This window comes from Lutjanus erythropterus, chromosome 12, assembly GCF_056507025.1.
Source record: "Lutjanus erythropterus isolate fLutEry1 chromosome 12, fLutEry1.hap2, whole genome shotgun sequence".
Classification (NCBI taxonomy): Eukaryota; Metazoa; Chordata; class Actinopteri; order Lutjaniformes; family Lutjanidae; genus Lutjanus; species Lutjanus erythropterus.
Genome location: NC_139328.1, coordinates 23,602,072 through 23,618,097, shown reverse-complemented (window position 1 = coordinate 23,618,097; position 16,026 = coordinate 23,602,072). Strand labels below are relative to the sequence as shown.

General features: G+C 41.0%; 1 protein-coding gene across 4 annotated transcripts in view; it reads right to left on the bottom strand.

Moving 5' to 3' along the window:
• The window catches only part of LOC146318031 (supervillin-like), a 64,064-nt gene that overhangs the window by 32,126 nt on the left and 15,912 nt on the right, over positions 1–16,026 (bottom strand). For 3 of the 4 annotated variants that reach the window (XM_084731351.1, XM_084731349.1, XM_084731348.1), the window contains exons 6-13: positions 14,108–14,942; positions 6,131–7,477; positions 4,956–5,126; positions 4,724–4,761; positions 4,565–4,626; positions 3,853–3,989; positions 2,912–2,998; positions 483–768 (exon numbers count right to left, since the gene is read on the bottom strand). In XM_084731351.1, the coding sequence (XP_084587477.1) occupies positions 483–768; positions 2,912–2,998; positions 3,853–3,989; positions 4,565–4,626; positions 4,724–4,761; positions 4,956–5,126; positions 6,131–7,477; positions 14,108–14,942 (2,963 nt within the window). The remainder of the gene's footprint in view (positions 1–482; positions 769–2,911; positions 2,999–3,852; positions 3,990–4,564; positions 4,627–4,723; positions 4,762–4,955; positions 5,127–6,130; positions 7,478–14,107; positions 14,943–16,026) is intronic. The other variant, XM_084731350.1, reaches the window with a different exon arrangement.

The window sequence follows — 16,026 nt, the reverse complement described above, 5'->3', positions numbered from 1 at the left end:
AGTAAAACCCTGGTCTATGCAAATTTCCATCACAGAACTTCAATGGCCGAACAGAATGAATCAATGAAGTGATGCAAGTTACTGAGACAAAGTTATTGAACAATATTTATTATATAGAATGAAAAAAGGCACTTAAGCTACTGTGCTATTTATTCTGCAAACATTTCATGCTGGTGTCTGCATATCAAACATTTAGCCTGTTTATAAATGTTTTTGTGACTTTTTCCTCTCTTCAAAACGTAATCATATGTTCTTATTTAGTGGGAATAATGAGTGGGTTTTAGATAAGAAAACAAGGGAAAAGTGAATCTATCATAATGTTGTGAAATGAAATCTACTGGACTAAAGAAGGGCCACTCTTTTGTCATTGCTGACTGTTGTTACAGGACTTTAAAATTTTGCTCAGAGGTGTACAGTAGAAGAAATCTAGTTGAAGGGCTTCCCTGATCTTGAGCTTGCAAACGAGGTAAAACTTTTTTTACCTGCTCCACCTCTCCCTGTGTGATGGGTTGAGTCTGAAACCGAGCGTTGGCCCTGCGCTGGCGGGTGTCTCCTCGGGCCCCTTCAGCAGTCTTGCCTGTAGTGTGAGAGAGTCGGTTGAAGAGGGCCATCTTCTCAGTCAGGCTGAGGGTGGACAGATCAGGCTCTTCAGAGACTGGCTCCTGGACATCTCCCTCCACACCAGCGCTGGAAGCTTGAATTGGTTTCTGTTGCTCCTGGGTCTCCTGATCCTGGACAGCTGAGCCTGGCTGGGAGGAGGCCTGGATGCTGGGTAGTGACAGAGGGATGGATATCAGTGGATGAGGGTAAATCTTATAATAACCATTTGATTTAAAATGAAAGCTTCCCTTGTGGACTGGGAAGTGTTTACAGTATGTATCTGAAATCTTGTCCAATCACTAAAACTGCCTTTATCAAGACTATCTCTGCATCCTGATGGCAGAATTTTGAAGTATCTAAGGGTGCAAAATAAACTTTTTGTCCATTGACTAAATGGCAAGTGAATGTTAAAAGTTCATCAGTCAGTCAATAGATGACTGATGTTTTTTTTTGGTTGGTGAGTGCAGCAAATCAACCATGTACATATTTTACCAGCATTTGGCCTGAAGCTGATGCTAATTTTGACCCCTGACTTTAATAGTGCATGGGATGTCTGAAATTAAACTAGAGACAGACACAAGGTGCTATTTTTATGTCAAGAATAAAAAACAACATACAACTGCCTTTTGCTCACAGTAGCATTTTTACATATCTTATGACCTGAGTGACTGAGAATCTCTATGTTCAAGAAAAGATTTGAGTATTCTATTAAAAGCTTGTTAAATGTGTGTTTTAAATGAAAGATCTGTTTCTACTCAAGCAAAACACATTAATCTTTACATGAAATACCTCATGAACTACAAGCCTCATGAATGTACAGTTAACAGTATCTCATGCATGCAAGGACAACACATTACTGTTAATTAAAGCAACAACTAAGGTATTTCAATCACCATGATTTCTGAGTTATTAATGCTGCTCAAGTCTTCTTTTACATGAGTCTACAGGGCAAAAAGGGTCACAGCATTGCTCATACATTTTGTTGAATTGCAAGTGTTTTAACCATGATTAACTAAGCATTACTTCTTCATTTGTGACTCTTCAAATAAATCAGCCCTTCTGTATATTTGGGCATTCTGTATTTGCAAATAAATGATAATTAAATGATAATCTCATGTATGTATAGGCAATAAAGGCTTAATACATGCAATTTCAGTATTATGGCACTATTAGTCATATATTATTCATCAGTGGTAAAAACGGACCGGTCACCATCACAAACATGATGCATTCATGAAGACGTAATGCTTATTTAATCCTCATTACAACACTTGGAATTCAGCAGAATAAATAAGCTGTAGATTTACCTATGAAGTTCTGAACATCAACAGCATCTTTAATAATTCAGAAATCATGATGATTGAAATACCTTAATTGTTGTATGTATTGTTATGCAGTGCTATTGTTAATTCTTGTATATTCCTGATAGTTCATTAAGCACTACATGAATGAACTCACGAGTGTCACCATGAAGTTTTTATTGAACATGCGATATTAAAGTATCAAAAACAAATGTATTCATCTGCCTAATCTCCTTGAGTTGAACATGCATGTAAATACCAGCTAGCAGGTAAATAAATGTGACACCTGTGTCAGATTACAGGCGCAGCAACAGAGACATAAGTAGATCAGCACACATATGCCAGATAATCATATAATGCACTCAGATGTTAGCAGGGGATATGGCGATCTCATAGCAGTGAGCTAAGTTAAACCAGGGTTGGTAAACAAACCGCAGGACACGTGAACTCAGACATCCAGAGGGCTTTAACTGGCTCAACCTCTGACCTTTCCATAAGATATGTAACTAACTGACTTTTGTGACCTGCATGTGTGAAACACTGTGAGAGGGAATGGTTGGAAACTGGGCATGGAGAGCACTGAATGAGTTATTGTGTAAACACCGACTTCGTTTCCCTATAAGGTGCACAAGCAACTACGAAGCAGCACATGAGGGAAGCAGAAATAACAAGGTAAGATGAGCTGGAGGAGTAGATCAGCACTGCAACCAGGAGAGGGAGACGGAGACTAAAATTTCTAATGTGGATTCTTTCTAGACTTATATTCATTAAACTTCTATTGCACTCTATCCATGGTTATTTCTAAATCCACTGAGGTCAATCTGCTATAATGCTTCCATTGAACCGAGATCTTGAAATTCATCAAAGCTTCAGAGGGTTTTTATGCAAAAGAGACATTCAGCCAGTTAAAAGTATAACACAACAGCATATATCCTACACGGGTATGATGAGCACACACATACAGATAAAAAGCACATATACAGTGGGTTAGCAGCTGGGCTCAGTTGTACCTGAGGTTGGTGCTGACTACAGTTGGGCTGGGAACACGAGTTACATTAGTGTGGCAGCCCAGAGGCTGTGATGATGTGGCAGGATCACTTTAAAGTAGAGAAAAGGTGGTAATAGACTAAACTAATTAAATTAACTAACTAAAATACAGATAATGAAAGGCAAAGAAAAATACAGACAACAAAAGTGGTAGGAGAGGCATACATGCCAACCTTTCAAACTTGCTTAGGTGACTCCCATTTGTCATTGCCCTCTTCTGTTTGCCTACTGGGGTCACAATTCTCCTGTATTTCTCCTGATTTATGACAAATTCTCACAGCTTTTTGTTTAAAGACTGTTTTTGTACTGTGAAAGTCTACTGTTTCCACCTGGACAACAGTATAACTACATTTGACATTCAGGAGAGCTGCTTAGCATAGCCACAGAAAAACATTTATAAAATATTAATTTTCTGTGTCATTATAAGCAAATTCATATTTGGACTAGGTTGGGCTAAATGGTTGTGTTTTCCACCTAATAAGTGCCAGGTATAGGTCATCTACATGTCAAAAAAATGTCAACTTATTATTTGGTTATTTTCATTTTCTTTCATTAAAAGTCCTCAGGATGCAGGAAATAGTCTATGAATCTCAAGACTTTTCTGGAGGAGTACCCAGAGACTCCCTGATTTGGTTTAAAAATCCTGTACATTTTTGAGGTCTCAGGGTTGGCAAGTATGGCAAGAGGAGAAATAAAGACATGCAAGTTGAAAGACCTGTCTAAAGATGCAGCAAAGAGAGACGGATAAGGATAGAAGAGGAGCAGAAAATTACAGAAAAGAAAAGGCAAAATCGGGAAAATAAGAGGATGGAAAGAAAAAGAAAAGAAAAAACAGACCAATAGTATATTCTCTCCATATTATATGGTGGAATATACAGCTTCACAAGCAAAATAAAAGCTCTACCTTGATGCATTGACAACCTCCTTATTGGTGACGGGTTGTGTGTGTGAGCGATCCTGAACTCTTCTCAGGCGCCTCTCTATGGCAGGGTTTCGAGAGCGTGGTTTGGGAACACCTCCGTCTGATGTCCTTTCCAGCTCCTGGAAGGATATATCAGGAAAACATCAGTAATGTGGTTAATTAGATGTACTACAAGGAGTTTTAAACTGGTAATGAAACTGTCTCAATTTAATACTGATGCCTCCATATGACCTACATAGGAAACAAGACCATCCTAAAGAAGATCAGCTATTTCTATACAGTTACTATTGATGTTTTCCCCCAGGTCAGATTCTTCTTGAAATCAGATGAAGCGAGCCTCTGTTTACATTTTCCCAGGCAATTTTACTCTGAGTAGTACATTAGCCAGTTAAATGAAAGCAGGGGAGATTTTTATTTTGATAATTTTATTTTTGATATTATATTTTGTGGCTGTTATGGAATAAATGCTCATGCTTTTGTCCACAAAAATATCTACTTGAACGTCTATGAACACACAATTATCTTGCAGATATAAAACATGACGCCCAAAATTACACAAACACTAGTGTCTAGCATAAATCTGAACAAAGTTTAAGTTTTTGAGATTATGAGTTTAAAAATTTGCTCCTTCAAAAATATACAATATCAATCATCTCTCCCTATGCTTGAAATGTAAATAAAGTAAGAAAGCTACCCTGAAGAGAGATCTCTTGGCAGCCACACTCATCTTGGCTCTGTCATCCAGTTTTTCTTCATCTATTAAAAAAAAGAATTGTGATTCATGGTATCAACTATACTTAAACTTCAGGAAAATGTACATATATTTCACATTTATGCAATAAAGTGAACTTACCTTCGGCATCCTGTAGCTGTGATGGGCTTAGACGAGACCTGTAGAAAACATTAATATACAGCAAGAATCAGTATTTAGACTGCATTTTTTAATTTGAGGAACCGCTGCATATTATGGTGATCAGAATGCCAACTTAGAACCTTGCTCTGACATCTGATTCATGCATTGTTCTTTGCAAATAAAATGATGCTTAGAAGCTCCAGCGTATTGATGCAGAGAGCTCCTCCTGTACCTATCTGACTCCAGCCGCTCTGCAGAGGTGATGGGCTGGGTCCTAAACCTCTCCGACATGCGACTGTCTCCCGGGGTGATGTAGCGTCGAGGCCTCCGTGTACCCCTGTCCCGATCGCTGCCACTAGCCGGATCTACCTCCATTGCTGACAGATCTACTTTAGTAGTCTCACTTTTAGAGTTGTGTACAGATTCAGAAAGATTGACGAGGACAACAAAAAGGAGAAGTAGAAGTAAGAAAATTATTAGAGGTGGTTGGTTTTGATGTTGTTTTAGTAGGTTACAAGTTTACAAAAAACTACACTCAAGTTAGAAGAGCAGGGTCTCACATATTGATGTTGGCGCAGACGATGAGCACACCCTTACTGCAACCCAACTGTAGCTGCGTTTACATGGACCCCAAACGTCCACTAATAATTGAAATAATAGCCCAGTCAAACTAAAAATACCTCATTCAAACTCATCGTTTCAATGTGGTTGGAATAAATATATTCCTTCTGACCCCAAATGGGGGTGTTATTAGATGACATCAACAAGTCTCAATAGTCGAAAGGCTCAAAAAGATAAAACTGTAAAAACTATTAAAAAACAAAAAAAACAAAGCAGAAATCCACTGAACCACTGATCAAATCAAACACTACTGGAAAACTTTGTTCTAAAAGGTAGAATCAATTGTTCTAAGTTTTCTTCTGTAATGTTTCCAGAAGATCATATGCTTCACAGTGGGCAGAATCACTTAGCGCATGCAATGCACATGCGGGTTAAATGTTTTGGTGTATGTAAATGCACATTGTATCAGATCAATTCATTCAGTGACTGTGTAAACAGTCAAACTGAATCTCTAATCAGAATGATTTAAATTGGGCTGAATAAATATTGTCCATGTAACCGCAGCTGATGAAGAGCCATAACCCAGTGTTAACATGCAGCAGCAGACAATATCCAAAGGATAACGTTTAACTTGCACAAGTAAGTCAAATAAAACTGCACACCCTACAATAAACATGACAGATATCAAAGCACTACAACCGGACACATTTCATGCCATGGCATTATATGAGCATTATTTTCTTGGATGACTGGATTATTTATTTGCAACCGCTTACTAATGCAGAGTTAGATGGTTATAGACAGTTATTTAGCGATGCAACATAGAGCCCATGCCAGTGGACCTACAGCTCAGGTTTCCGGTTGGCATTCTCCAGATAAGAGTGTCGCAGCTGTGCTACAGACACTCTGGTGTCCAGGGTGCCCATCTCCCCATTAGCCATCCCTGATGGAGGGACTGCTCTCTCCCTGCTGGCCGCTGCCCTCTCCATATGATACATTGCAGAATGCTGGCTTACACCTATATCTGACATGGAGCGGGTTCGTGTCTTGGGTTTTGGACCGCCGCTTATCTCCATGCTTCTGTGTTTGGCCTGAGGCAGAGAGGAGCCCTTCTGGAGGTAGATGGCCGAGTCAAACCTCTGGTGCCCTGACGGATTCTGCTGCTGCTGCTGCCTCTGAGGCTCAGAGTCTTTGTCTGGTTGAGACTCTTGTTGTTTTCTCTGGGAATCTTGCTGCTGACTTGGAAGCTCTTGTCTTTGGGGCTCATTCTCCTGCTGAATTTGAACCTGCTGTGGTCTTAGAGGCTCTTGTGTCGGTCTCAAGTGGTCAAGCTGATGCTGCCTTTGAGGCTCCTGCTGGTGAATTTGAGCAGCATATTGTCTCTTTGCAGGTTCATACTGTTGCTGCGTTGGAGGGTCTTGTGGCAGAATTCGGGGCTCTTGATGGTACACAGGCTCTGAGGACTGATGCTGCCTGGGCTGATGGCGAACAGAGGTGTGTGAAGGCTGCAAAGACCTAAATACTCTCTCCTCTTGGTTGTCACGGCTAGAGACATGCTCTCTCCCTCTTTCTCTGATCCTCTCGACATTTCTCTCCCTCCCTCTCTCCCTTGGTCTTTCCCGATCCCAGTCTTCCTCGCCTCGACTCCTCCTCCTCCATTCTGGGCTGTTCTGCCAGTCCATGTCTTCATGACGGCCCCTATGGGTATCATCCACACTCTTTTCCCTTCGGCGGATCTCAGAGGGTAACACAGCTTTCCTGCTCTTAAGCAGGCCTTCTGTCTGGGCCTCTTCTTTCAAGGCTTGCCTGGCCTCCAATCTTGCCTCCCTGTGGCTGGCATAGATTTGGTCAGCACTCACTCTCCTTCGTGGTTGTACCTCAGGAGGTCCAGCAAGTTTGGCAGTGGCTGCCGGGGCAGGGATGGCCATATAGGGTTGAGAGTCCACAGCAGGGCCAGAGTGTTGATACTCAGGAGCAGTGGAAGGATGGGCTGTTTGGTCGTGGGTAGGATGGTGGCCTGGGCTGGGCTGAGGCTGGGCAACAGTCCTTTGCTGGGTGGGTTCTGAGCGCTGTGGGATATATTGAGCAGTGTTTGCCTGAGTACGGTGTCTGTTAGCCTGCTGCCTGTCTGGACTCCGGTCAGGGGGCCTCTGGGCAGTTTCATCCCTGGACAACCGTTCCTTTGCTCGAATTCTTGAGGAAAGGAATGGATAAGGCACACTGAGATTCCAGGCACTGTCTGAGCTCAAGACTCAGTTCAAACAAGGTGAACTACATTTCCACTGCATGGTAAGGCTCTACTCAAATTGTATTGACTTGACTTGACTACTCTTGCTCGGGCGACGCAGGGCACCCTGCACCAACTAGGTGAACACCGGCATTTTTAAATAGACGAGCTACCATCGATAGTGACCAGCAAAGGCACTGACAAAGTGCAGACATATTAAGAGCACCATCCCTTCATATGGTCTGTTACAAGAGGATCACAGCTTTGTTGTAAGGAAGAGAGAGGGAGGGAGATTATGTGGCAGAGAGCGATGGTGAATGCAGCAGAGCAGATGAAAAGGTGAACAAGGGACTTGCTCGGTCTAGCAGTAAATGACAAGTGTAGATTGGTTTATCAGTGATAAACTGTGCAGCTTCATAAGACCAAGCACAACTGTGTCTTTGTGTGGCGTTCAGCCCAATTGCTGATCTAGCATTGCTATGACGCCTACATTAAGAGAGTACAGCCACAAAGGCTGGTCAATGCTGAAATTAACTAGCCATGATTTTACTATCCAGCTGCATAATTTGAGTGAGTGGCAAATCTAAGCAAGAATAGCCTACTAATAGCCTATGTGGCCAGTAGGGCAGATGAACTTAACACCAACAGCTCAAATTTGATTGATATTCATTTTGTACACACGTCACCTCAAATCCACTGTAATTTTATCCCTGCATCACAAATCTCATCAATGATGTGTGCTCCAAGAACACATTGTGAAACATATTGCACAAATGTTCATGACATGAGACTATCATGGGACCAACTTGAGCTCCCAAATCCTACTCTAGAATTGCAACAAGGTCAAGTACCAGCATGTCCTGGGTTTGAATTTGAGTCTTAGTTCAAACTCTCTCTCTCTCTCTCTCTGATGTCTCCGTGCCAAAAAGTAAGCCAAACTATTTTCATCTACAACCTTCTGACCCCTGGTAGCCAAAGGTTGCTCTAATCTCATTCAAGACCACTAAGCCAGACATAATTGATGGGCCTCTGCTTTATCTGACATGGCATGAAGGACTTACACAGTGCTCGTGCTACAGTACATGATTACTCACTAATACTAGTTAGCACAAGGAGCTGATATGGCCGCAAAGACAGTCAGTGCCAGTGGCACAAATTAGACATTTATATTAGCTAAAAAGTAATAAGTTCTAAAGTTCTGTGGAAAAACTGTATCACCTAAATTTTGCAAATGGCCATCAAAGTGAAACTCTTTTTTTATGTGTACCAAACAATCTAATCCAGCTCTACTAATACTCTTACCAAATGTCATTTTATTACATCTCAAGTTCTACCGAAGATTTTGAACAAAGCTTCGAATATCTGTAGTCATATTTTATAATGTCCTCAAATGAGTAAACTGCTTGTGTCCATAGAGGGTTTTACCCTGGAAGAAAAGCACTGGCGGGGCACATGGGAGTGCTGGGATGAAGCACATGTGTGGTGCAAGAAAAGTGGGGAATGCTATTGGGTAACATCACCAGAATGAGCATCAGAACTGTAACTGGGCTCAGCAGCCACTGAAGTCACCGGCACACTGCTGCTAAATAAACTGTGTTGTAGCTGCCATAAACTTGAAAGCTTGGATAGCCTAGAAAGACTGGAACACAGCCCCTGAGATGAACAGAGGCCAGTTTGATGACTGGGAATATAGCACCAAGGTGATTTACAGCTCCAGCCAGGACTCTGACTCCTGGGACGGTGAAGACATGGAGGGGACAAGAGGCATGAAGCTGTTGAGGATCAAGTTTTTATACATAGTCCTTTGCATTTATAAAGCTGATAATATGTGTTTTTGTGAAGTTGTTAATTATTTATTCCCTTGATTTGTATTATGTTGCACTGTGTTCAGATTACTTGCTGGTTTTCCCAACATATTCAGAATTACCACTTTTGCTCTTAGCATTTAACAGGCTCACCTCACACCCCAAAAATATACATTTTAAATAATTAAATTAACATCAAAACATACATACAACTAGTTGACTAACGGTTGAGTCTACCAATAGACTAATAAAATCTCATGAGCCTTGCCCTCGGTCAAGCACACGAAAGAGAGGACAGAGAAGCTATAGCATGACCATAAAAAATAATGGTGGTGAAATCACAGCACACATCACAGTTTCTTCTTTATTTGTTTTTATTTTCTGCCTTTTATGATAGTTTCTGTCTGACATATCATAAAGTATCCTACATACTATCTGTAACTGTGGAAATACCGGGTCTAAACAGAATGAGTAGACATGCAACAAAAAGCTGTGCAGCATGTTGATTTAAAATTTGAATACCAACACTAATGCTGCGTTCAAGACGACATAGGAGGTTCCCTGTTGAAACTTTCAACTTCTGACCTCATGGTGTCCCAGGTGCCTAATGGCATAAGTTAAAATATGGTTGAATGTGACAAAAATTTCTTTGGCAAGTGCACACACAAGTGAACCCTCAGAATTGCACCCTCTTTGCATAAACGAAAGAGAGGAGGTAGAATGATGCGTGAGGAAACAGATATCATTATACATTTTATTTTACGCTACTTAATAACACTACTGATATATTAGGACAACAATTTACATGCAGAACAGGTTTTATTATATAATAGTATGCCTTATTTTAGCATTATTCATGGGTGTTTCCATTGTTGTGTGCGGTAAGACAACAACTTCTTCGTGAAGTCAGAGTTGATGCATTTGCCCGGAGTTCATGAGGAACTCTGACTTTGAGCAGTGTTCCTTTGTGTTTTCTCAAGCAGGCAGTCGGAAATTTCCATGTTCTCTGGAACGCAGCATAAGAATTAAGTTTTGAACTATTCAGTATAGCCCTAAGAAATGTTTATCTGACCAAACTAACCATGCCTCTATGAATTTCACCTGCTGATGAAGCTCAAAGGCTGACCCTGGGCCTTCATCCTTTCACAGACTATCAGCAAGCCAGCTATGTTACATATCTGGGTCACAGTCCACTCCAGAAATACTGTACGTTTATACCTAAGGACCTAAAACTTGAGTAGCAAACCTTCCAGAAACACTTAGATGAAATCAAAGATTTCTGTTAATCTGTTTTTAATCATTTCAGTACAAAAACACATCAGGCATTTAAAAAACATAAGGGGAAATGGATGTCTTACGCCATGACGAAATTGTCAGTCACAGGGTACAAGACTCAGATGTAATTTCATATGTTAACAGGCCAGAATCTGAGGAGGGGGCAGGGGGATGCGAGTACAGCCTCAGCTGATAAGTGCTGAGTCAGTCTGCGACTCACTGACGACTGGGTCAGGGCATCGGGCTGACTAATGTTGTCACCTCATCAACTCCGGGTCACTAACATCAGTCAACTGCTAATGAAACTCAGGCCACACACAGTCAAACTAATTTAACAAGGATGGAGGTGCTGGGGATGGTGCCTTACTGATAAAAATGTTTAGTTTTGGAGAGTAGTGGGGATGTTTATAGAGTGTGATCTGACTCTGAAGAGCTGTAACATGAAGTGGGTCAAGTACAAATATTTCCTGGAACTGCGCTCCTGTGATCTTAGTGCAAGGTCTTCTGGGGACAAAGTATTAAGTTTACGGAGATTGTTCTTCTGATTTTGGCTCAATAAAGCATAGATGGTAGCATGTCTTAAAAGAATATCCACTTTTTTACTGACTTCCAGGCTGGACCTTTTTTGACAGTGGTTTCTTTTTTAATTGTTTGATAAGATTATTACATAAATGAGAGTCCTGATGGCAAAAAAAAGTGAAAAATGGGACAAATGGTGCTCCAGAAAAACAGATGGAAATGATTGTATGACTTCTGTAAATCTGAATCTTCTGTAAATTTGATGATTAAATGTTAAGTTGTCAGACTAAATTAAGGATGAAAGTTTGTCAGTTGAAAAATTTAAACCCATAAAAATTGACAAACTGGAACAATTGTTAAAGTGAGAACACAACACCAGTTAATGAGGGAAATATTATTGAAGGTGATGAAATATTTACTGTTATATGGTAAATCTACTGGAATGAGTAACCTGCATGTCCACCAAGGACGTGTTTCTAAAGTGCTGGCTTATAATCTTGTGACTTTATTTTTTTTAGGGTGTCATCAGCCGTAGGGATGGGAATCAAGAAATGGAACGTCTCTCTGTTCCAAATGGTCTGACCCATCAAAATGCCTCCGAACTTTTCTTCTGCTTTTATTGGTGCCGGCTTTTCTGACAGTCATGCATTACAAAACAATAGTGTCAAACTCATACAGCTCTGCTGCTGGGAACTTGCAAGAGGGAGCGATGGCGGAGAGGGCGAAATAGTCCAAAGCTTGGCTTATTTCACAAAGGAAGATGACAACAATGCTAGTTGTAATATCTGTTGAAAACTTATCTGCTGAAACATCTTTTGATGAAAGATGGGCTTAAATTCCAAGAATGCCATGTATTTGACATTTAACACATTCTATACATTCACAAAAAGCAACTAAATTATGATTTGACAGTCTTATGACTTCTGGACATTTGTGACACAGACATGGCATGGGAATTTTACAATAAAAATGATAATATAGATAGATATTTTCACTTTGCATCAATCATTGATTTTGTATGATCAATAGATGGGTTCAGGTTGATGTAATGTTACACCCCTAGTATGCACAAGAGCCACTGCTTCCTGTCTGAGCTACGCATCCATTACTGAGGGTATATCCTGTTATAACTTCTTGCAGGGAGGCTTAGTAGATTTTTTCTCTGACTGAGAAAATCTAAATGAAAACAAACGCTGTACAATTATTTTCTCATTTCATTCATTTTAAATGATCACAGACAGCTTGTTGCTACATCTAGCTCTCAGGCTGAAGTAAGCTTGACTAAAATTGATCAGGAATCAATAAGAAAATTGATAAAAAACTGGACTGATAAACAGAATTGGCATTAGTTTCAATAAAATCTTTTCAATTCCCATCCCTTCCCAGCAGTATTATGGTAGGGTACCGGCAGATTTCTGAATATTGAAAGATATATTACAATTGTTTGAAGACGATTAAAATGTCTCATAATTTTAAAAGAATGAATATCATGTGAAAGAGACATAAATGCAAGAAAAAAGTTTTACCGCAATTTTCAATGACATTCAACTACTGAATGAATCAGCACTTCCCTGACCATCAAGTGTGTGCTGCCAGCTTTAACACATGTACCCGGTGGGCTGCAGGGCTTTGTAAGGGCTTCACACTGATGACATCCTGAGCAGACAGTACCTTGAAGGCCAGCTGAAGTCTGTCTGAGTGTCACTCTCTGAGTCTGTGTTGAGAGTCCAGTCGCTCTTTGACAGGGCGGCCAGGCTACAGGATGATGTGGTGACACAGTGTCAAACCCTGAGGGAAACCTCTGAGAACCTCTCAGTTGAGAGGATCAGTCCAAGATTTTCACTTTACATTTGCTGATCAAAAGTTTGTCATTGAAGTGTGACTATTTTGAAGTGTTACAGAATGCTTTTTTGCTGATATCTCTTATTATATATAGGTTTCAGTTTATTTTACGGTATGTCACTTGTCTCTGCATCAATGTCATCAAGTCAAATTCTTTATCATTGACTTAACTTGACAAATATTATAATTATCATTCCTTTTGGGGTAGCATATTCAAGTTTATAATAGAACGTGACACAAGCTCTTCGCTGAATCGCTAATGAACCAAGCTGCTGTTAACTCAGGGTTACCTCTTGGGGCAAGCAGGGAAATCATATCCCCTCCAAAAACCAACCCTGCTGCCCTACAACCTTTCCCTGATGAGCTCCCCAGAGCACCTTTCTATGTGAAACTGGAGCAAGGCAAGCGTGACAGAGCTGGATCCACAGTCTAGAAGGATCCTCATACTGACCTGGTGGTAAATGCGGCAGGCTAGCTGGCTCATCAGCCAGTGGACAGAACAAACTGCATTAATGTATACATTTTGGAATCTTAAAATATCCATCAGAGATTTTTCTTATTTGGATTTCTACTGCTTCTAAGTGTTTCAAGTATACCAATTAATCAATTTCTTACAAACTATTAATTATGATTAATAAGAAACAATAAAAAGATGTACAGCCTGCTCCACAGGGAAATTAGCAATCAGTGGATCAGACAAGAAAATAGTCCTGTGAGGTTTAAACTCTCTGACTTTTGAGGGCCGATACTGATACCTATTATCAGTGATCAAGGAGACCAATAACTGTTAGACATATTTGGTGCCAAAATTTAGAATAGCACAAACTCCAAGACAAAACTTAAATAAAATACCTTTAGGTGTATAAAACAAAATAAAATAATGATCTCCATCACTATGCTATTTAAAAATAGCTACCATGGAGTAAAACTAGAGTACAAGAATAGAAGGTTCTTGATTCTAGTGCCATCTTAGACTTTAAAGGTGTATTAGATTTTTTTCCAGGACATAATTCCCCAAATCAGCTATGAAAGTTTAAGTTGTTGCATTATTTTAGTAGTATCACATCCTGAGTGAGATTATCCACACTAGGACACATGTCTTGAAGTCAGTCTTACTTCATGTAAATATTTTAATTTTGCGTTTTGTAAACTCACCCCTGCCTGTTGAGGATGCTCTGGGCCTGCTGCTCTATGAATAAATCCCCAGGTGAGATGCCATAGCGAGTTGAGGGCAGCGAGGCCCGGCGGGCGGTGCGAGGGGAGCTGGGCACTGCTGCGATGCTGTAATCCCTGGTGGAGGCGGGGCTTGGCTCCTGCTTGGCATTGTCCTTGTTGTAGTGGGGCTGCTGCTGTTGTTGGGGCGGGGGTGGATGCTGCTCCTGGGTTCTGGTTCTAGAGGAGACTGAGCGCTCTTGAGCTCCACCTCGCCGGTAGTTCTCCATGTTCATCGCTCGTTCCCGCTCCAAGAATCCTCTTTGTTTTTCTTGTGTGGGAGGAGGGGCTTGGTTTGAGTGGGCGGGGTTAGAGGTGGAAACAGGGGCAGAATCTGGGTGAGTCCTCATGTAAACCCTGCCCACTCCAGAGCGGTATGGCACCCTGGGCTCCCGACCTTGTTCCTCCGTTTCCTGTCTGTCTCTGTCTCGCCTGGTGGCTGTTTGTCGGTCAGAGACATCTGTATCACGCCGGGAACGGTAGCGTGGTGTGTAATCGATGTCTGCCTCCTGATCCAGGAGGATGCCATAACGTTCTGACAGCTGGCGGCGACGCTCGGCCTTGTAGCGGGCAATACGTTCAGCCTTGGAACTGAGGCTGGCCGGGTCTGTGGGGCCAGATGTGGGTGTAGAGGAGGTGGATAACGTTACTGGGTCAACATACACCAGTACTGGCTCTGAACGGCCACCACCGACACCGCCTTTGACCTGAGGTGATCTGTCTTGAGATGACACCTGCTTCTGGGGTGCCTCCAGCTCCTCTCGACTGTAGCGTCTCACTGTGGTAAATAGCAGAAATACTCTCTTACTTATCAGCAACATTTCTTAAAAAACAAAAATTCTGCCACATTCATGTCACGTGGGAATAACAGTAATTACCAACCTCAAAGCCACAATTACAACTTGACTGCATACTTTTCTGAAAGCTCAGATACAGCCGACTTGTTGCTAAGCAATACGTAAGAGTTGAACTGGGCAATATGGATTATAATTTGTATTACAATATAATTCAATGAATGGACATATAACAGTATATTTGTTTTTCTTAAAATTTCAATATTAATGCTTCTTATGGGGCAAAACACTCATATGGCGACTAAATGGCAGCTATTATTGTACTCTTATCACTAGGACATGTTTCACATAGTACAGAGGTATTTTAAGAGCATGAAATATGCAAAATTTAAAAAATAAATAGAGAAAAACAAAACATTTTCTCAAGTATATCAAGTATTACCACCCCTTGTAACCACAGTCATCTAATGTGCAGATTAGTAAACATTTACAGATGTCTCTGCTACAGTCCACAATTCAAGGTAATTGAAAAAATATAATGCTTTATTGATCATGTGCAGTACACTTGCTGCCTTCCCACGTGACATAATTTTTGCATTATTCCAACAAAACACATCCCAGATATTCATATCAATTAAATTCAGTTCTTCAAAATGCGATGACATGCAACAATGCTCAGAATTTTGTGTTTTGTTTTCACCGACACTGTTACATTCATTAAACCTATATAAGGCTGCCCAACATATCCACAGATATTAACTGTTGGCCCACTAAGCAGCTCCACTGGAAGAACCAGCAGCAGGCGATTTGATGGGGGGTGCCGTCCCTCTTGATAGCAAAATGACCAAAATACATCCCCCGGTTAACCTCTCCATGCCCTCGCAGCAGAGAGAGTGCAGGGGCAGGGGGGTTGTTTAGTTGAATATGTTAATCTAGTCTGATTCTTTGTCCAACTGAGGTTTGTTCAAGTTAGAATCTATGGACCTGACCACGGCTCTGAAATATCAGCAGCCCAGCTGTGCTTACTCCAAGGTGCTGTCCTTGGTTCTGAAGTAGCAGAACATTTTC